Source organism: Dromiciops gliroides, chromosome 2, assembly GCF_019393635.1.
Source record: "Dromiciops gliroides isolate mDroGli1 chromosome 2, mDroGli1.pri, whole genome shotgun sequence".
Classification (NCBI taxonomy): Eukaryota; Metazoa; Chordata; class Mammalia; order Microbiotheria; family Microbiotheriidae; genus Dromiciops; species Dromiciops gliroides.
In genome coordinates this window covers 602,015,755-602,038,724 of record NC_057862.1, presented here as the reverse complement: position 1 = coordinate 602,038,724, position 22,970 = coordinate 602,015,755, and the positions used below count along the sequence as shown (strand labels likewise).

The 22,970-nt window shown below is 37.8% G+C and overlaps 1 protein-coding gene across 1 annotated transcript in view; it reads right to left on the bottom strand.

Annotated features, from left to right (window-relative positions):
• FSHR (follicle stimulating hormone receptor) overlaps positions 1–22,970 on the bottom strand; it is a 263,889-nt gene that overhangs the window by 70,786 nt on the left and 170,133 nt on the right. The window contains exon 4 of the mRNA XM_043988973.1: positions 20,366–20,440. Within this exon, the coding sequence (XP_043844908.1) occupies positions 20,366–20,440 (75 nt within the window). The remainder of the gene's footprint in view (positions 1–20,365; positions 20,441–22,970) is intronic.

Here is a 22,970-nt window from a genome sequence, read left to right as displayed (position 1 = left end):
GCAATAAGCCTAGAAAAGTGAGCTTCCATGATATTGACTATCAAGGGTGTTAAAAGCTAGGCAAAAGAGTTTGAATTGTACTTGGGAAGCAATAGAAGACCATTAAAGATTTTTGAAAAGAGTGACATAACCTGATGCATAAATGGAGAAGATCATTCTAGTAGTGGAAGGAAAAGGAGAGAAGGAATGCAGCAAGCGCTATTAGGACTATTAGAATAGTGGTGATAAGAAGGCCCCTGTTAGTGGCAGTGGGAATAGAAAAGAAGGGATATTTTAATACATTTTTATTGTGTAGGAGGAAAACAATAGGACTTGATAATAAGAGGGTTAGGGAGGGTACAGAGTCAAAAAGTTTTAATCTTTCAAATATGGGAGAGAGGATGCATTTTATGGTGGTTCCCCAGATAGAAAAATGGAAGCCTATAGGAGAAACTGGTTTAGGGGTGTGGGGACCAGGGGAAATGATAATAAGTTCAATTTTGGAAATGTTGAGTGTGAAGTGCCAGTGGGTCACCAGGAAGAAATGTTCAGTAAAGAGTATTCACCAATAGTCTAAAGTTGAACCCCAAATCCCCAGGACTCTTGCCTCCAGAGAAAAGATAAAATACTTTTTATTTCTATGTTGACAATGGCAGATAAAGAGTTGAATCAACTAAATGTATCACTCATAAAATAATTAATTACATAATCTTTATTGTGTCCAAACATTCCTGTTCTCATGGCAACATCCTCAGAAACTTTGCAACATAGAGAGACAGAGACAGTTAATATTTTCTCCCTAATAACCATCTGAGTTGTGACTTTCCTTTTGTCACTTTGCTCTTGTGCAAAATACGTCTTCGCTCAGATTCATCTCCTAATGAATGTCATCCACAGGATGATTCAGGGTTGAAGATGCTACAGTAGTCAGGTTTACTGGCAATTTTGGGAACCACTGGTAACAAAGTGGGCAAAAAATCACTAGATTGTATTGGATCTATTTCTGACCAAGAGCTACCTGACACTCAGCTCTCACCTGTGGCTCCATGAAGTTGTAGCATGTGCAGCAGCCATACCCTGGTAAACAATCTTGGCAGATAGTCTAAACCAGGCTGAACAGTAACTGACAGGCCTTGACCCAGCAGTGAGTTAGTGGGGTGTTTATTACAAGCATGTGACGATTTCCCAAGTAGAATGAGTGGATGAGAACAAGTTGGTCCCAATGGCCATAAAAGCAGTTGAAGTAGTCCCTGTGGAGTGCTTAGGGCTTAGTCAGACATCAAAGATGCCAAGGTTGTCCACTGAAACCCAGGCCATCTCCAAGTCATCTTGACTTTTGTCTTCCCACTAGACTTTGATAACTATGGAAGAGAGAGTGAAGCTGACAAATTTTTGCAAGCCTGACTCACTTATATCCAATTCATGTACCAGTTGAGACATTACCCCATGATGTTATTGGTCCTCTTTGAAAACGCAGGAAATACAACATTTCTGACCAAGAAATGAATAATGTTTTGCCTGTTTCTTTAGTTCAAAATGTCAAATTCAAGAACCATTTGCAAGGCCCCATGCATTATACAGCATATCTATATCTATATTATCTCTATCTCTATCTTTATCTCCGTCTCTGTCTCTGTCTCTATCTCTATCATCTCTCTATCTTTATCTATATCATCTATACCTATACCTATGTCTATGTCTATATCTATATCATTTACATCTACATCTGTATCTGTATCTATATCATCTATATACACATACACATACATATAAACACACATATACATATGCATGCATATACACACATATATACACATGTATGCATATACACATATACATATGTATGCATATATACATGCATATATACATATGTATCCATAAATATATATACACACATATATAAGTAAAAGCATACATATGTATAATTGGCATTATAAAGACAAAAATAAAATGTCACTGTCCCTGTCTTCAAGGAGCTTACAATTTTTTTTCTTTTAAACATATCTTATAATTATTCCTTTTCCATTTTTCATTGCCACTACCCCAGTCTATGCCCTCATTACATAAATTATTAGGATTTAGACTTGGAAGATCAATTCGATTTAGAGATTATTTAGTCTAATTTCCTCATTTTACCAGGGAAGGAGCTGATTCATAAAGAGAGTAAAAGACATGCTAAAGTTGATATGGGTCATTTGTTCTAGAATCTAATAGAATGGTGTAAATATAGAGGGCTAGCCTGGGAGTTAAAAACACCTAAATTCAAATCTTATTATAGATAATTACTAACTAGGTAATCTTGGACAAGTCATCAAATGACCCAGTTTTCTAGTCAATTCTCTAAGTCATAAACTGCTAATATGTATCAGTGAAGAAAGTTTCTGTAATAGGAGTTCCTTCTAGTGATGAAAATATAAGACTTGCCTTTCAAAATGGCTAGATTAATTCACAGGCTCCTCAATGGTGTACCAGTATGCCTGTCTTTCTGAAGCCCCTCTAACAATAGCTATTTCCCTTTTTTGTCATCTTTGCCAATTTGATAGATTCAGTAGTATGCTGGAGCTGGTTCATACTTGCTCTCACAAATCGATTGTTAAATTTTCAGTGTGAGTATTTACACCTTGGAAGAAAGCAAATGCTACAAATCAGGACTTGATTGATTGTTTTGTTGATTGTCTAGACTAAAGAAAGTGATGGAGAAAATGTTAATAATGCTGATTAAACTTATATGTGTGTTATGCATGCATTTTATTTTTCAGAGAACCTGGTAAACACTTACCAGCATATCCTTGGATAGGTCTGAGGTATAACTTCAGAGATGTATTAATTTGCAGTCCTCTAATTATTATTTTATATGGACTATTTCTTAAATGATTGATATTTATTTGGATTTCTTCCTTTAAAAAGTACCTGTTTATATTCTTTGAGGAATTACTGTCCTTTTAATATTTGAATCAGCTCTTTAAATATTTTGGGTATCACAGTCCCATTTTCAGGACATTCATTGCATGACTACATACTGTTTTCTCTTCCTTACTGTCTCTCCATTCCTCAAAACATTCTTTTTATTCTAGGCAAGTAGGTATCCTTACAGTCCTACATCTACCATGTTCTTTCTGTCCTCTGGGTCTTTATTCATTTATTTCACTTGTATGGAATGTCTTTTTTCTCTCTCCTACTAAATCACATCTTATCCCATCCTTCAAGGCCCAAATGTATTGTTTTCTCCTCCATAAAATTTAATCCATGGTGATCTCTTCCTCTTTAGAATTCCCATACTATTTAGAATTTATATGACATAATTTATTACTTTTAAAAGTAATCTCTCAGGGGCTGATCCAAGATGGTGGAGGAAATACATTAAAAGCACAGAGCTCCTGACACAGTTACCCCCAACAACAGCAATAAAACAAGCCTGGGAGCTGTAAAACCCACAAAAAGATGGGCTGAGATAATTTTCCAGATTAAAGGGGGTCTTACTGGGCTGTGAGAAGAGTCCAACCCCATGACCATGCCGACGCAGACCCCAAACACACTGCACAAGAGGAACTTACACCGAAGTCTACGAATCAGCTGCAGCACCAGTGTTGTCTTCTGGAACTAAGGTTACAGTCTGGTGAGAGGGCTGAACGGTTCGGGGGGGGGGGGGCAGAATACAGGGGTGTCTGGGAGATGTAAGGAGGAATTTGGCTATCCCACTCCAGCAGGGAACCAGGAAGAAATCCTGAATGGCAAGAGGCCCAGGTGGGGGAGGGGTGCAGGCTCATCAATGCTAAGATCTACAGCACACATAGTTCTGCTGGCTTAGCAAGTTGGCTTGAGGCTATCTTCGGACCAGAGAACAGGCCAGGTGAGAGAAAAACATGCCCTCCCTCAAACCAAAACACCTGGGACCCTCTGAAGCTTGGGACAGTGTGACTTGGAAGTAGGGCCCCACTGAAAGAGGGAGTTAAAAGTCAAGTAAATATAAAAAATGGCAAGATGAGCAAGCAAAGAAAGTTGAGAATTATCAAAAGTTTCTTTAGTGACAAGGAAGATCGAGGTGCACCCTCAGAAGAGGATATCAACCTCAGGGCCCCTACATTCAAGACTTCCAAGAAAAATATGAATTGGTCTCAGGCCATGGAAGTGCTCAAAAGGGACTTTGAAGAGAAAGTAGGAGAGATAGAAGGAAGATTTAGAGAGGTGGAGGAAAGAATGGAAAGAGAAATGAGAGCGATGTAGGAGAGTCATGAGAAAAAAGTCAACAGCTTGAAAAGCCAAATGGAAAAGGAGATAAAAAAGCTATCTGATGAAAATTATTGCCTGAGTACTAGGATTGAATAAATGGAAGCTAGTAACTTTATGAGAAACCAAGACACAGTAAAGCAAATCCAAATGAATAAAAAAATAGAGGGCAATATGAAATATCTCCTTGGAAAAACAACTGACTTGGAAAATAGATCCAGGAGAGATAATTTGAAAATAATTCTACTTCCTGAAAACCATAACCAAAATAAGAGCATAGACAGCATCTTCAATGAGATTGTCAGGAAAAATTGCTCTGATATTCTAGAAGCAGAAGGAAAAATAGAAATTGAAAGAATCTACTGATCACCTCCTGAAAGAGATCCCAAAAGGAAAACCTCCAGGAATATTATAGCCAAATTCCAGAGCTCCCAGGTCAAGGAGAAAATATTGCAAGTAGCTAGAAAAAAAGAATTCAAATACTGTGGAGCTATCAGAAAAACCTAGAAAGACCTACATGAACTGAAGGAGAGTAAAATATACTGTATGCAAAATAACAGTAATAGGTTCAGCTAGGTGGTGCAGTAGATAGAGCACCGGCCTTGGATTCAGGAGGACCTGAGTTCAAATCTGGTCTTAGACACTTGACACTTACTAGCTATTTGACCCCAATTGCCTCACCAAAACAAACAAACAAACAAACAAACAAACAAACAAACAGTAATAGTATAAGATGATCTGCTGGGAAGCATATGGTTATTTTCAGCAAGGCAATGATCCCATATAACCCTGAGGGACTTATGAAAATTGCAATCCATTTACAGAGAAAGAAGTGTTGGTATCTGAAAACAGATTGAAACACATTTTTCTTTGACAATTCCTAAATCTTAAGTTTTGTTTTTTACCTGTTTTCTCTCACAACCTAGCGAATGTGGGGATGTTTTCCATGAATACTCATGTATAACATATTGAATTTCTTGAGTTCTTGGGGGGTGGGAGTGGGAAGAGAGGGAGGAAGAGAAATTGGAACACAAATTTTTAAAAAATTGATGTCAAAATTTGTTTTTACATATATTTTGGAAAATAAAATTCTAAACAAATAAAACCAAATAATTTCTCCCCCTGTATCTCTCAGTTCCTGGTTCAATTTTTAGTTTAATTGTCTTTTTTGATTGATAGGTATCCAAAATGATAAGGTGAAAATGGGTTGTGGCCAGTGTTTCCATAGTGTACTTCCCAGCCTTAACATTCCTAAATGAACCCTTTCTAGAATGAATACTTTTAGAGACCTCTAGTTTTACTTTTTGCCTCTCCCATCACCAAAGAACCTGGCTGTGGATATTCCCTAAACCTCTTTGCAACCTGTCCCTTTCCTATCTTTCCAGTGCTTTTACCCTGGAAATCTATACTCTATGAACCAGAAACACAAACCTTCTTGGTGTTCCCCAACATCCCATCTCCTGACTCTGTAGCTTTTTATACATACCTGGCATACTCACCCTCCTAATCTCCATCTCCTGGCTTCCTTCTAAACTGCAGTTCAGCTCAAACCCTATTACAAGAGGCAGCATTTTTATCTTCCCTCTAAGATTTTCTCCAGTTTGGTTTGAAGAGCTCTCCTTTGAAATGTTCTCATGTATTAACTCTGGCATGGAGATAACCTTGAATCCTCAAAGACTCATCTGGTTGAGTGCAGTTCAACAGAATAGAAAAACCTTGATGACAAGGCCAATGACATATTCTATATCTTCAAGGTTTAGCCCACCTAAGATGGGAGATACTTCATTAACAGATGGTTTTGGCCAACAAAATTTTTTTTTTATCTCAGAGGCCTATGATAATCATCTACCAAACTGTAAAAGGGATACAGTCAGTTTTTGTACTAATGCTAATGAAATCCCAATTCTTTATTAGTATTGAAGAAGGGAGAGACTGGAAGCAGGCAGTCTAGGTAGGAGGCATTTGCAATACTCCAGAAAAGAGATGATGAGTGTTTTTCAATTAATTCATTGAGAGTATGAATGATGATTATTAGTAGTATATGATCAGAGCTAAAATTGTGGAGTATAGGCCAGGACTCAAATGAACTCTTCCAATATTCCCCTCTAAACAACTTTAAAATAATATCTTAAATCAATTTTTGGAGCAATAGATACAACAAAAAGTCAGAGGGAGACATTTTCCCAGCCTAAGACAACTTTGGAGGTTCATAGGAAAGGTCTATAAAACCTGGGTGAGCACAAGGCAAGAGCATAGCAAGTGTTTTTGATAGCAGTAGTAGTAGCTTTGGAAACTCTTAGCTCAGAGATAGTAAGGGTATTGGACAATTTGTCAGATAGATATTATAGGAAGTCCTTTGCTGGCATTGGGTTCAGCTGGCACTGATATGCAACTCTATTGCCCATAAGTAGTTCTGGTTGCAATTCCAGGATGGAGAGGAATGCTTGTGATCTAAAGGAGTAGGGACCTGGTCATAGTTCCAGGGTCAAGAGGAATACCACAACTTGTGACCTCAGGGGAGCAGGAGCCCTTCCTAGGTAAAGACCAGAATGTAGACTAGGAATACAGTGACCACACCTACCCAAGAATAACACCACTTTGGGAGCATCACAGACTTGAAGACCCCCATAACTAGCTCTGAAAATAGCAACATAAAAAGTCTGAAGTGTCTTGCTTCCCCCAGGTGAGTAGAGCCCAAATTTAACATAAAGTTCAAAGTGAAAAATTTAGCTGGGAAAATGAGTAAAGAACAAAAACTCTACTTGACCCTAAAAAGCTACTATGGTGTCAGGGAAGACCAAGACAAAACCTCACAAGATAACAATGTAAAAATAGCTACAAGTGGAGCCTCAAACAAAAATGCTATATGAACGCAAAAGCAACAAGAATTCCTGGAAAAGTTAAAGAAAGAGATAAAAGTAGTTGAGGAAAAATTGGGAAAAGAAATGAAAATGATGCAAGAAAATTATAAAAAGATAATTACAACTTGGTAAAAGAGGCATAAAAATACTGAAGAAAATACCACTTTAAAAACAGAATTGGCCTAATGGTATGAGGCACAAAAATTCAGTGAATTAATAAAAAAACACACCTTTAATAGCAAAGTTGGCCAATTGGAAAAAAGAGTACAAAAGCTCATTGAAGAAAATGGTTCCTTAATAATTAGACTTGAGGCAGTGGAAACTAATGATTCCTCGAGACTTTAAGAAACAATAAAACAAAGACAAAAGAATGAAAAAATAGAAGAAAAAACAACTGACATAGAAAAGAGATTTTGGAGACATATTTTAAGAATTGTTAGACTACTCAAAAACTGTGATTTTAAAAAGAGCCTAGACATTGTATTTCAAGAATTTATAAAGGAAAACTGCTCTGATATCTTAAATAGAGGGTAAAATAGAAATAGAAAGAAGCCACCAATCACTTCCTGAAAGAGATTCCCAAAATGAAAACTTTTGGGAATATTATAGCCAAATTCGAGAGCTCCCTCCCATTTCAAGGAGAAAATATTAAAAACAGACATAAAGAAACAATTCAAATAGCAGGGAACCAGAGTTAAGATCACAAAAAAAATTAGTAACTTCCTCATTAAAGGATCAGAGGGTTTGGAATATGATTTTTTGCAGGGCAAAGGAGCTAGGATTACAAGCAAGAATAACTTGCTTACCAAAACTGAGTATAATCCTTCCAAGAAAAAATAGATATTTAATGAAATAGAGGATTTTCAAGTAGTCCTGATGAAAAAGACCAGAGCTGAATAAAAAATTTAACATTTAAGCAGAGAATGGAAGAGAATCATAAGGGACTCAATGGAGTCCTTATTATATGGGAAGATGATGCATGTGACTCCTAAGAACTTTATCATTATCAGGACAATTAGAAGGAGTCTGTATAAATTGCATAAGGCTGCATGGTTGCAAAACAATTATGTTGGGATTATCTCCGAAAAATAATGTAGGGGTGAGAAAGAGGGAAGCATTGGGAGAAGGGAGAGGTAGAATGGGGCAAATTTTTTAATAAAGAAAGCTTGAAGGAAGAACTTGAAGGAAAGGGAAAATGGAGGGGTGGTGGGCAACATTTGAATCTCACTCTCCTCAGAATTGGTTAAAAGAGGGAAGAAGACACACACACACTCAGTTGGGCATAGAAATCTCCCTTATCCAATAGTGAGATAGGAGGGGAAGGTAAAAAGAGAAAGGGACAGGTATAATGGCAAGGTGAATTGGGGAGGTGGTGATTGGAAGACAGACTTTTGAAGAGGGGCAGGATAAAAATAGAGAGAAGGATAAACAGAGGAAAATGGGATGGAGGAAAATCCAAAGTTAGTGATGTTAGTTATAAATGTAAATGGCATGAGCAAGCCAATAGAACAGAAGCAGATAGCGAAATGGATTGGAAAGCAGAATCCAACCATATGTTGTGGACAAGAGACATACTTGGGACAGAAAGACACACACACACACACACACACAGAGTTGAAATGAAGAGATAGAGCAGAGCTTATTATTCTTCAGGTGAAGAGGGCAGGGCTTGTAATCATGATCTCAGACAAGCAAAAGTAAAAATTGACCTAATTCAAAGAGATAATCAGGTAAACTGCATTTTGCTAAAAGGTACCCAAGACAATGAATTAATATAATTTTTTACAGAAAGTTTCTCTGATAAAGTCCCTATTTCTCAAATATATAGGGAACTGAGTCAAATTTGTAAAAAAATATTAGTCATGGTACAGTTGATAAATGGTTAAAGGATATGAAAAAGCAGTTTTCAGAAGAAGAAATCAAAGCTATCTAGTTGTATGAAAAATGCTTTAAATTACTATTGATTAGAGAAATGTGAATTAAAACAACTCTGAGGGACTAAGAAATGACAAATGTTGGAGGGGACAAGGGAAATAGATACACTAATCAATTGTTGGTTGAGTAGTGAACTGGTCCAACTTTTCTGGAGAATAATTTGGAATTATTCCCAAAGGCTATACAACAATCCATACCCTTTGATCCAGTAATACCACCACTGGTTTGCACCCCAAAGAGATAAAAGAAAAAGGAAATAAACCCATATATATATATATATATATATATATATATATATATGAATATATATATGTATATTACATATATATATGTATGTATAGCAGCTCTTTTTATGGTGGCAAAGGATTGGAAATTGAGGGGATGTCCATTAATTGGAGGATAGTTGAACAAGTTGTGGTATATGATTGTGATAGAATATTGTGCTATAAAAAGTGACAAGGAGGGTTGTTTCAGAAAAAAACATGACAGGATATATATGAATTGATTCAAAATGAAGTGAGAAGAATGAGATCATTGTGCATAGTAACAGCAGTGTTGTAATGATGGTTAACTATGAAAGACTTGGCTATTTTAATCAAACAGTGATAAAAGACAACTCCAAAGAATTCATGACAAAAAATTATTATCCACCTCCAGAGGGAGAACTGATGAACTCTGAGTGCAAATTGAAGTATAATTTTCCGACTACATTTTTTTTGCTTTTTGTTCAGTATGGCTAATATGGAAAAAATGTTTTGCATAATTCTACATTATAATTGATATACTATTACTTGTCTTCTCAGTGAGTAGGACAGGGAAGGAATTCTGCTGAAGAAAAAGGAATATGAGTAATGAGCCAGGGAGAGACATTAGTGAAATAGAGATATAATTGATAGAATTTGGGAAACAATTAAGTTGATACAGGAGGGCAAGGATCATTGAGGGATGACATAGATGTTTGGGGTCTGTGTGACTGGGAGAACAGTGGCACTATTAAAAGAAATGAAAAAGGTAAGAAAATAGTACATTTTTGGGGGGCAGGCAGGCAAAGGTGAATTCAGTATAAGATGTATTTCATTAGAGGTGAGAAGATGGACTCCAAGTATAGGAATTTAGTCTATCAATGGCAATGACGGAGTGACTCCCATTTGTAGAGCCTTGTGCTACATAATTTGGGGCAAGACACTTAACCTCATTTCTCAATTCTCCCATCTGCAAAATGGAGACACTAAAATTTGCCTCACCTTTTCATAAGCTTTTTGTGACATCAGATGTATTTCAAAGAGTTTTGAAAAAATACAGCTATTCAAATGTGAACCTTCATCTTGTCTCTTCCTTCCAGTCAAGAAATGATAGATTATGAGCCAAGAGGAAACTTGGAAGTTACCTAAATCCAATCCTCTTATTTTACTGATGAGGAAACTGATGCAGAGGGGTTAATTGAGTTCCACAAAGTAGTCAGTGGGAGAGACAGAATGTTAACTAGGGCCCTTGGTCTGCAAATCTAGAATACTCTCTACTTCACCTCTTCTCTTCTTTCCTCCCTCTCTATGAACTTGAAGCACAATAACTGTCACTTCCCCCACTGGGCCTCAGTTTTTTTCTCCTGTAAAACAAGGTAATAGGACTAGAATATAGTGACCCTGGTCTAATTATATCACTGGATGATCTCTAAGGTTCCTCTTAGCTATAATATTCTATTTGTCTATATAATGGATTGAAGATAAACATGGAAAAACCTGTTTATGACGTTCCATCAAACCAATATAGTCTCTTGGTTCAAATGAATTTCTTGGCTGTTTTGGAAGTAAAACCAGGTCTCCATGCAGTTTACTCCAGAGTATGCTTAACAGGGTGGTTTTCAATGAATGAATGAATGAATAAAAAAATAAATGAATGAATGACTGCTTAACTGTCTGCCTCTGGCATAAAACAAACAAATAATTATGAGTGCAAAATGAAGAATGTGAAATAACTTCAGGAACTTACCCAACAGAAAACATCAGAAGGAGAGAGTAAAACCCCTCTCTCCCTTAGCAAATCATTCAGCCTAGTTGTTGTTGTTAGGAAAGTTCCAGGTGTTAGTTTTTCCCTCCAAACCAAAAGGAGCAGGCCTTAGGCAGAATGCAGAGGTGAGGGGTGGGAGGAAATTTCTAACTAGATTCTTCAGTGCAAGAGCAGTGTGTCCCTCCCCCAACACACACATATACATACATACAAAGCAAGCATCCACAGAGCCATCAGTTAAATAAGACATATGGAATTATTGCCACTATCAAAAAAATGCATGGTGTTGGGGAGGTCTCAAAGCTGCCAACTGTCTTAGAAGTTAGTTGTCGGTGGGGGGTGGGGATGCTCAGGTTGTATCTGCAAAAAGGTTACTAAGGTGCAGCTACCATCTATTAGGTGGTGAAGAGCAAAATCCAGCTGGCTGTGAATTACAGCTATGGGATGCAAAAGCAAGAGAATATTGTGTGAACCTTATTTACAGATCAATAGATAATATTTTCTGCACAAAAGGTCTGTTGGAGAAAGGCAGAGCAGTAAAGAAGGAAATGTTACCTGCAAACACAATATTTTTTTTAATCCCACCCAGATGAACCCTTTTATGTTTGTTCCTTATGTTTGTCGCATTTCTTTATTCATGAGCTTTGAAAAAGCACTTCAGGTTTCTCAGTGATCTGTGGAATGTGTAGATGAACAGCCCTGATTTCTCCTTTCTTTAGTTCTAAGCTATCAAATGATCGGCATAAAATGGAATCAGAAATGAGCACTCTGGCACATTTATAAGTAAAGAAGTGCACCCCAATTAGGAGACTGAAGCAAAATATTGCCTTGCCCTTAAGTTCTGTAATTTCCTGTTATGGGACTGGGATCATAAACATTTATCCTGCATTTCAAAAGCCCAATCGTATCTACTGATCTTCTGCCTTGTCCATTTTGTATTTGTCTTTGTCTCCAAGGAAGTAATACATCATCCCAAAGGACTGGACTTGTGAAATCTTAGCTGTTGATTATAAGAGGCTAATGATACTTACAACTTCTGCAGGGATAGAGCAAGAGGAGATTAAAGTTTAATTGGCCATCATTTCCATAATTGTTCCTCAAATTTAGGAGCTCACATATGCTATTTAAACATCAGCATTTTGCAGCCTGGAAAATATTTCAAAGTATTATAGTAGGTGATTGGTATCCAATGGCAGAATGACATAAGGAAGTCAAGGGAAACACCAAGTTCTAGGGAGGGAGTATTCAAGACCTGGGGATACTTATGACCTCATTTCTAGAGCTATAGTTGGTTTGTGATTTTAGAGGTACAAGGGAAGTTCTCCCTGCCTGCCACCCAACTACTTCTGTGGGCTTACTGATGCTTGAAATGCCTTTAATAGGGAATTGCACTTTTATTCCACAGATATGGGACTTATGCAAATCACCTTGGGAGAGGTAATAACCGTGGCCATTAATATCAAAGTCTGAGTTTAGTAGAAGGAGTCAGTACCTGTAATAATATTATTACTGTTGCATAATTATTCCAAATGAAGGCAGGAAGGTGCCCATAAGAATGGGAAATGGGAAGGACACAGTAAAGAAGAAGTTAAGGACATCAAAGAAACTCCACCCATTGCACCATTCTGTTAGACTTGTTCATTGCTAAACTTATTACTTTATCACCACTGAGCTTTTCCCCCTCAATTGTAACACTTCTCTAGAGCCTCAACCATATCTTAGCTCCTTGCTATACTATGTCCCTCTCTATATTCCTTTAGGGTAGGGAAAGTGTGTGTCTTCTTTCAATGTTGATAGCACTGGGTACTCCCCAATAATTTAATAGCTATTATCCCCATCTACAGTGGAACAGCTGAGGTTACCCCTGTGTATCCAGCCCTAGCATTTAGGAGATAATCTATTCTAGTCTCTCAAGCCCCAGGACTACCATATTCCCCTTCAGTAATCTTTTAAGAGGCACTTTCTTTTCTTATTTATTTGTGCAGTGTCCTGGTGAAGGTATGGAATTCAGCACTGGTCAAAACAGCTTGGACAGGCCAAAATTTACTTAGTCCCCTGCAGAGCTCAAAAGTACCTAGTAATCACCCCCAGACTTCCTTCTCCATCACCAGTGGCAGACCCATGTTAGCAGGTCCCCAGATACTTTCCTTTGTTACTCAACAAGTTAATGTGTCTAGTAATGGTTGTTTCTGGTATTACACAGAGTGCAAGTGCCAAGTATCAGGTATTTATTAAGCACTCACTATGTTCATAGCATCATATAAGAGGATGTAAGGGATCTGAGAGATGGTTGGTTCTGTTTGCCTGATATGTACCCTCTCTTACTTTTGAGACCTTTAAAAAGGCTCAGTCTCTGGAAAGGCTCAGTTGAGGTATAGCCTACAAAAGGCCTTTCCTGATTCTCCCAAGTATTAATATTTTCTATTACAAATTATTTTGTATTTGCTCATTTCTGGCCATGTTGTACCCTGCGGGAGAATGGAAGTTCTTTGAGTGAAGAACCTATTCTTTTGTCTTATTCTCACACCTCATACAACCCCTGAACATTGTAATTAACAAATTTTTATTGATTTAAATTGAATTTTCTCCTTAATGTTTCTGGAAACTGTCCCAGCTTTTTAACTTCTATTGCTGCCAACCTAGCTAAAGCCACCATTACCTCTTACCAGAACTACTATAAAAGCCTCCTAACTAGTTTCTATGATATGATCCTGACCAATTATTTGTTGTGACAAGGATGCATGATAGTAGAGAGGACAATAATGTATCAATAGTGCTGTCTGCTTCTGCAATTTTTCATGACCAGATGTACTCTTTGGCATCTGTTCCAGGGAGGGAGGGACCAAGGCAAAGGACTTAGCTCATTATGAGAACCATAGAGCTTAGAGAAAGGAAGGATATTTAGTTTCCATTGGCCTGGGTTGTATACATCAATTGAATAAATGGGAAGCTGGGAAAGAAGGGAAAACTCCACATTATGAGAGACATGTGGATATATGGATCCTAAAGGCTTGCTTAGGGTAGATGGGGTGATTTCTTCCTTATCCTTAGTTCCTAAATTTGAAAACTTCTAATCACTTTTGACTTTTTACTCTTATTCACCACACATGCCTAATCAGTTGCCAAATCTTGTTATTCTTTGGTGTTTCTTACTTCTCCTTCATCTGTGCCCTTTTATCCCAAGTGTACAGCTACCATCCAATAAATGCCCTTACCTTCCGTCTTCTGGAGTATTGCAATGGCCACCTAATTTGTCTCCTGTAGTGTCTCTTCCGCTCCAATATGCCCTCTGCATAGCTAGCTGCTAAAGAGATTTTCTTAAAGTGTAGGTCTGACCATGTCATGCTTCTAATCAATAAACTCTAGCAGCTTACCATCACTTTTAGGATTTAACATAAACTCCTCTCTTTGCTATATAAAGCTCTTTACAAGTTGGCCCAACTAACCTTCTGGTCTTTTTCCACATTCCTTCCCTTCATTCTCTCAATGGTCCAGCCATAATGGCCCACTTGCCATTATGCAACACAAATTATTATTATTGTTATTATTATTATTATTGCCACACACAACACTCATTTTCCACCTCGTTTCCTTTGTCCGTGTACTCTACCATGCATGCCATGCTCTCTTTTAACTCTATCTCTTAGAATCCCTGGCTTCCTTTAAGACTTGGTTCAAGTATGCCTCCATAAATAATTTCCTGATCCCGAACTATTAGTGCTCTCCCTCCCCAGACACCTTAGTATATAATTTGAACTTATCTATTCATAAATTTGTTGTCTCTCCCATTAGGATATAAGTTCCTTGAAGAGGGGTACTATTGCATGTTTGCCTTTGTATCCCCAGAACCTAGCCCCTTGTTGTTGTTCAGTTGTTTTTTTCAGTCATGTCCAACTCTTTGTGATCCCATTTATTTTTCTTTTTTGGCAAAGATATTGGAGTAGTTTGCCATTTCTTTCTCTAGCCCATTTTAGAGATCAGGAAACTGAGGCAAACAGGGTTAAGTAACTTGCCCAGGGTCACATAACTTGTAAGTGTCTGAGGCAGAATTTGAACCCAGGTTTTCCTGACTCCAGGCCCATTGCCTGCACCACCTCGCTGGTTGATTTCATCATTAAAGGCAGAGCCACCAGGGATGTCTAGCTAACAGGATTTGTTGGAGGTGGAAATATAGGTTGAGGGGTGAGAGTGCAGGTTCCACAGGTTATATAAAGCCTTTCTTGATCCTTCCATTTCAGCAACTGCATTCCACACCCAAAATCACTCTACATAACTTTATATTTATTTATCTGAGCCCAAGTTCATTCCCTAGATACCCAGTCCTTACTCCAACATACTTCCCCAGTAATATAATATAAACTTCTTAAGAATGGATCTGTTTTGTTTTTGTCTTTCTCCCTTGTACCTACAATACTCCTGGCACTTAATAGGCATTTAAAAATACCTGGTAAATGAATGAATGAAGCTAGTTGAGTCAGAGTGAGGTGGCACAAAATTGGAAATCTGAAGAGAAAAGTTAACTCTGGGAGCTCCAAGAAGATTCTTTATCTCCTAAGAATAGGGAAGAGTGGCAGCTAGGTGGCACAGTGGATAGAGCAGTGGCCCTGGATTCAGAAGGAACTGAGTTCCAATCCGGCCTCAGACACTTAACACTTACTAGCTGTGTGACCCTGGGCAAGTCATTTAACCCCAATTGTGGGTCTTTAAATCAGCAATCTAGGGTAAGAAATGTCATGGTTCTTCCCAGCAGGGGAAATTTCAATATAAAAGATACCTATTGATGCTTTTATACTCCAAATTAAAGGCTGGAGAAGCAAATTCTGGAGATCTGAGATATAGCAGTTTGACTTTTGTAATCCACTGCCAAGATAATTGGAACTAAGTTAATATCAGATAAGAATTTAGGCAGGAAGTAATCTAAGAAAAGTAGTCCTGGTGTCCAGTAGTTGGTATATAGGAACAAGATTAAAACACAAAAACCTTGTAACACATGCATCATTTTTTGCAGTGCAATAAGAGTTAAGTGACTTGTCCAGGGTCACATTGCTAGTAAGTGTCAAATGTCTGAGGCTGGATTTGTCAGGTCCTCCTAAATCAAGGACCAGTACTTTATCCACTGTGTCATCTAGCTGCCCCCGCAACACATGATACTTTTACTCTGTCCATCTATCATTGCCCACTTTCCCCACCCCAGCATGTTTCCATCATAATGCACTGTAGTAAAACTTCTTTAAGAAAAAATCTAAAATATTGGTGTGCTGATACCAAAAACAGAAGAAAGGAAATAGGAGACCATAACACTGAATGAGTTCTGAGTGGTATAGAGAATCCTGTAGAGTTTTGGGAAATGGTAGTGGTGACTTTGAGCCAGCAATATCACCACTAGGCTGATACCCCAAAGAGATCAAAGGAAGAGGAAAAGGACCTGCATGTACAAAAATATAGCAGTTCTTTTTCCAGCGGCAAGGAACTGGAAACTAATGGGGTGCCCATCAATCTGGGAATGGCTGGACAAATTATGGTATATGAATATGATGGGATACTATTGTGATTCAAGAAACACTGAAGGGGATGGTTTTAGAGAAACCTGGAGAGATTTGCATGAACTGATGTAGAGTAAAATATACTCATTTTATAGGAGCACTGGAAGATAATTTATACAAGTAAAAATAACATTGCATAGTCACTTTTGGAAGGTTTAAGAACTCTGATTAATGTAATGACCAACCTTGATTTCACCATGATGAAACATGCTACTCAGAAAAGTGAAGGACTGAAGGTGCATATGGAGATATATCTTTTTTGAACATAGCCAATGTGGGAATTTGTTTTATTTGACTGAATATTTGTTACAAGTTTTATCTTGCTTTCTTTTGTTTTTCTCAGTGGAAGATGGAAGGTGGGAGGGAAAGAATATGAATTTTTGTTAATTAAAAAATAGCAATGACAAATATATAGTGACAGTGAAAACTCAGTACAGGTATTGGCCATATACGTGCTGAGCTGTCACATATAAAAGTGACACACCGCTTTGAGATTAAGGGATATCAAGGATCCCTTCCTTTGCCTTTATTTCCTAGTGGTCTTCCTGTTTTCAGTCACCCTTTCAATCCATCCTTCATACTACTGACAGATTTATTCTTTAACTTGGCCTTTTTATCCCATTACTTCTTTGCATCTGTTGAATTCTCAACTAGCATTTAATGATCAAATACATAGATGGTAGAAAGAATAGTGGATTTGTAGTCAGAAGTCCTGAGTTCAAATTCTGGTTTTATAAATTACTGAATACTGGGGCAGCTAGGTGGTGCAGTGGATAGAGCATTGGCCCTGGATTCAGGAATACCTGAGTTCAAATCCGGCCTCAGACACTTGACACTTACTAGCTGTGTAACCCTGGGCAAGTCACTTAACCCCCATTGCCCCGCAAAACAAACAAACAAACAAACAAACAAACACAAATAAATAAATTACTGAATACTTAGTCACATCACCTCCCTAGGTCTCATTTTCCTCATTTAGAACAAAGAAAATAAATAAGAGCTTAGACTTGATGATCTCTAAGGTTTATTTTCCAATTCTAAAATATGTGTTCTAAAACATGACTTTCTCTATGATCTTTCCCTTCCCTGATTCCCCTATTGGTAATTAACTGCTTTTCATTAATGCCCCCCATACCCTCATGTTTCACAGCTCTCAAATGCATTTCTTTTTTTATTACCATATAAATATTTTATTATTTTCCAGTTACATTTAGAGATAATTTTCAACATTTGTTTTTATAAGATTTCTAGTTTCCAATTTTTCTCCATCCCTCCCCTCCCTCCCCCCTCCCTAAGACAGCAAGTAATCTGATATAGGTTATATACATACAATCACATTAAACATATTTCTGTATTAGTCATGTAATGAGAGAAGAATCAGAGCAAAAAGGAAAAACCTCAAAAAAGAAAAACAATTTTAACAAAAACAATAGAAATAGTATAGTTTGATCTGCATCCAGATTTGGCAGTTCTTTTCTGGATTTGGAGAGCATTTTCCATCATGAGTCATTTGGAATTATCTTGGACCATTGTATTGCTGAGAAGAATCAAGTCTGTCACAGTTGATCAACACATAATGTTGTTGATACTGTGTACAGTGTTCCCCTGGTTCTGCTTATCTCACTCATCGGTTCATGCAAATCCTTCCAAGTTTCTCTGAAATCCTCCTGCTCATCATTTCTTACAGCACAATAGTATTCCATTACATTCATATACTACACCTTGTTCAGTCATTCCCCAATTGATGGGCAATCCCTCAATTTCCAATTCCTTGCCACCACAAAAAGAGCAGCTTTAAATATTTTTGTACATGTGGGTCCTTTTCCTTTTTTAATGATCTCTTTGGGGAAAAGACCTAATAGTGGTATTGCTGGGTTAAAGGGTATGCAAAACTTTATAGACCTTTGGGCATAGTTCCAAACTACTCTCCAGAATGGTTGGATCAGTTCACAGCTCCACCAACAAAGGATCAAATGCACTTCTTTATGATAGATAAATAAAATATTTATTAAGCACTTACTACATTCCAGGCACTGTGCTAAGCACTGGCTATCTACATAAAAGCAAAAAGGTAGTCCTTACCCTCAAGGAGATTGTATTCTAATGTTGATAATAATATCATGCATCATATCAGATGAGTAATCAATAAGAACCTACAATGTTTCAGCTATTGTATTAGGCAATGGAGATATACAAACCAAAATGAGAAAAAACCTTTCCTCAAGGAACTTTCAATCTATTGGCAGTCAAAATGAAGGAAAAATAACAAGTGATCATTAATGTAAGGGAAGCTGGGTGGTATGGTGGATAGAACTCTAGAGATGGAGTCAGGAAGACCTGGGTTCAAATCCAACCTCAGACATGGTCTTGACCCTGTTTGTCTTAGTTTCTTAATCAGTAAAATGAGATAGAGAAGTAAATGGCATACAACCCTAGTATTTTTTCCAAGAAGACCCCAAAAGGGTGCTCAAAGAGTCAGACATAATTGCAAACATTAATGGGATAAGTACTCTAGTAATGATTCTAAAGTAATGAATCTAGATGGTTGAAAGAATAATTGTGTTCCCATAAGAACTGTTAGAGATTAGAGTAGGAATATATGGTTTTGGAGAAAAGATAATAATTTTTTGGATATATTGCATTTGAAATATGTACTAGGCAGGGCTGCTAGGTGGTGCAGTGGATAAAGCACAGGCCCTGGATTCAGGAGGATGTGAGTTCAAATCTGGCCTCAGACACTTTCCACTTACTAATTGTGTGACCCTGGGCAAGTCACTTAACCCTCATTGCCCTGCAAAAAAAAAAAAAAGAAAGAAAGAAAAAGAAAAAAATGAAAAAGAAAGAATTTAAAAAAGAAAAAAGAAATATGTACTAGACATCCAGGTAGAGATGTCAACTATGCTGTTGGTAAGATGAAACTAATTTATGTTTTTTTTTTCTTTTCTTATGTCCCTACTAGATATTAGACTATTTTCTTAGCTAACCCTATTTCTCTCCTAGATGCCAGATGTCTCCTATGATGCACTGCAGATAGTAAGCCCTTACTACTAGTTGAAAGAATGAATGAATTCTGTTTTAAGACTTATGCCTTCAGGCCCAGTTTCAAGAGTTAAGCTTGATATTAGCCCACAGTTTATGTTCATATCTAGGCACTACAACTCAGGATGACAGAGGCTTGGGAGCTGAATAAATGTGCTGCTATGTACTCTTACCTAATGAGCAGGCAGTTTGATGAGAAAGCAAGCACAGTGACTTTGCTGATGGGAATAGGGCCAGGGTGGGACACACATTAATACATTTCCTCCTTGAAATATAAGTCTATTGTTGAAGAGAATCAAATGCAGTAAGTGCATTAACATATGTGTATGTGGGTGCACATATATATGTATATATATATTATATATATGTATGTATCTATACATACACATTTGTATATTTTCAGAATAAGGCAGAAAGAATTCTTGGGGTCAAGGTTGAATGCTAAAAGCTACTGGAATCTATCTGACTAAGACTTGTAAGATGCATCTCATTAACACCAAATTATAGCAGAGTCCCTGTGGAGCCGCATGTGACAGTCCCATTAATGCAAATGGCATTCATTATGATGACTGTTGTTTCAAGTGAAAGTAAAAGGAAATCATATTAGAGGGAATTACTCATTAAACCTCAGAGCTTAAATAAAACCCACTGCTAAGTAGGCCACCCGGGTGGAATCCAGGGTCACCAAGATTGTCTGCTGCTGTCCTTGTTAGACTAGGACTGGTCTTACTTGGTTGTAGGGAGGGAGTTGGGGATAAGGTAAAAATGTCTTACAGGTATCGGAGGTTTGGGAGATTCCAGAAGGCCTCAGGGTCAATGAGCACCAAGTTGTTGGCTTTTTCAATTCTTCTGTCAAAGAGAAATGAACATTGAAGTGAAGGGAAATATTTCTTCATCATTTCATATTACCTAATAAACATTGAGGCTATCTGATGACTTGGGAAGCTGCAAATGTGTTGTTCCTAAAATGGTCTCAGTAATATGTGGTTCATTCATTCATTCATTCATTCATTCATTCATTCATTCATTCACAAGAATTTCTCCATGAAGTGCACTGCACTCAATTTCTACAAAGTTCATGATTTGTCCCCTCTTTGTACTAAGGAGATAAAACAAACTAATTACAGCCTCTATCCTACTGGACCCAAACCACAGAGGTCATAGAAGACAGACCTGGGGCAGGAGCATGTAAGAGGTACTAACCAGAGCACTAGCTTTGCTGATAATTTTCACAGCCAGAGAACAGGTAAAGAAGAAGGAAGTGAAGAAGAAGGTGATGGTGAGAGAGAAGGGGAGAGAGTGAGACAGAGAGAACCTGGAGAACAGAGGGAAAAGAAAGATTGAGAAAGAAAGAATGAAGCAAACAGAGAGATAGAGGGAAAGGGAAGTGCAGAGAGATAAAAGTCTTGGCCCTTTTATTCTTTTTTTTTTTTGGTGAAGCAATTGGGGTTAAGTGACTTTCCTAGGGTCACACAGCTAGTAAGTGTTAAGTATCTGAGGCGATTTGAACTCATGTCCTCCTGACTCCAGGGTTGGTGCTCTATCCACTGTGCCACCTAGCTGCCCCTTGGCCCTTTTATTCTTAAACCTGGACATTGTTCAACAACAAAATCCCTCAATGAACTTCCATCAGACAACAATTTCTACTCACCTCGGACAGTGGCTACTCTATTACCCAAAAAAAAACCCAAAACAGCAGCCTTTACTCCCTTGTTAACCTGGTCTTTGTCTTGATCACCAACTCAGAGGAGAACTTGTCTGAAGCCCTACTGAAAATGATTGTCATATTCACTACTCACTGGATCAATGTATATTTACACTGATATTCTGTTAATTACTTTCTCCTTGTTTCATTAGTTTTTATGTTGCAATTACCTGTGACTGCACAGAACCCCAGACCAGGCAATTAATCATTTCAAGCACAACAGGCATGATATTGGGGAGGGAAGTGAGAGTGATGGCAGCACTGAGTTCGGAGATGAAAGAGTGGCTTCTGTAATTGGCAAACCCACTGAACCTCAGATAGGGTGGCGGCAACTCTGATTCACAGCAAGACAAACTCCTCTGTTGGTTTCCTGTCCACATTTTCTGTTAGAGCCATAGACCTACTAGCAGTAAGGGAGAGACCATAACCTTCTGGGAAGAGAAAGGAGCCTGAGAGTATTTGGCCAAAGGAAAGAGGGAGTGAGGTAAGAGGGACAATGGCAAGGGTCAAATACAAAGGGAAACAAATCGTAGGTTCCTGACTTTTAGGCCGTTGCTTTTCCCCACTTTGTTCACATTTATTTATTTGTAATTTATGGAATAAACCCTACAGTCCCCCTTTAGATCATGCTGCTTAGTTTGCATTTCTATTCTGGGGCTTAGTCACAGCTCTCCATGATATCCATGAATCCTTAAAAAAGGTTGACCTAGAAATCCACAGGGGGGAAACTAAGTGAATTGTACTTATGATGATGATTGGTTGAATGGATAGCTCATTGAGTTAGCTCATCAATACATATACCTGGGACAGATTGTGCAGATAGACAATGAACTTAGCCCAGAATAAGCTAGGAAGAAGATGGTGGAATGGACAGAATTTTGGGAAATTTAGATGTATGTTGCTCTTTCATAAAACAATAGCAACAATAAAATCTCTTATCACCAATATTTTTCTGGTGATTCCACATGGTTGAAATCACAGGACAACCAGAATTGAACTTGAAGTGGCACAAACAACTCAGAATTCAAATTGGAGTGACACAAAGAACAGCATGTGGGTATAAAAAGACAAAAACATAATAGTCACCAATTTGCATGCAAAAGAAATCCTCCAGAAAGTGGATAAGGTACCAAAAGTGATAGAGCACCAGACCTAGAGGAGTCAGAAATACCTGAGTTCAAATCTGACCTCAGGCACTCATTAGCTATGTGACTCTGGACAAGTCACTTAACCTTTGTCTTAGTTTCCTCATAATACTTTCACCTACTTCCCATGGTTGTGAGAATCAAGGGAGGTAATAGATGTAAAGTGCCTGGCACATAAAAGAATCTATATAAATGTTAGCTGTCATTGTTATTATTGTTATTAATGAACATGAAAAGCTAGATTAGACATATAGTGAGAGCAAAGGATAACAGAACAGTTCAAGTGTTGCCTATTCTCTCCTTGGAATATTAAAAGGTCTAGAAGAAGGCCTTGAGGGGTCTAGGTAGATCCTCTGAGAAAGATTTGTAGAAGACATGGGCAAGATTCACATAGGACATAACAGTAGAAATGGGTTAAGCTCTCTACCTCTATTGGAAGTCCTAACACTGATTAAATTAGAGGAATTAAAAAATGTTAGCCAGTTTTGTTAGAAATACCTCTCCCTCAATACCCATCTCTCCACCTTTT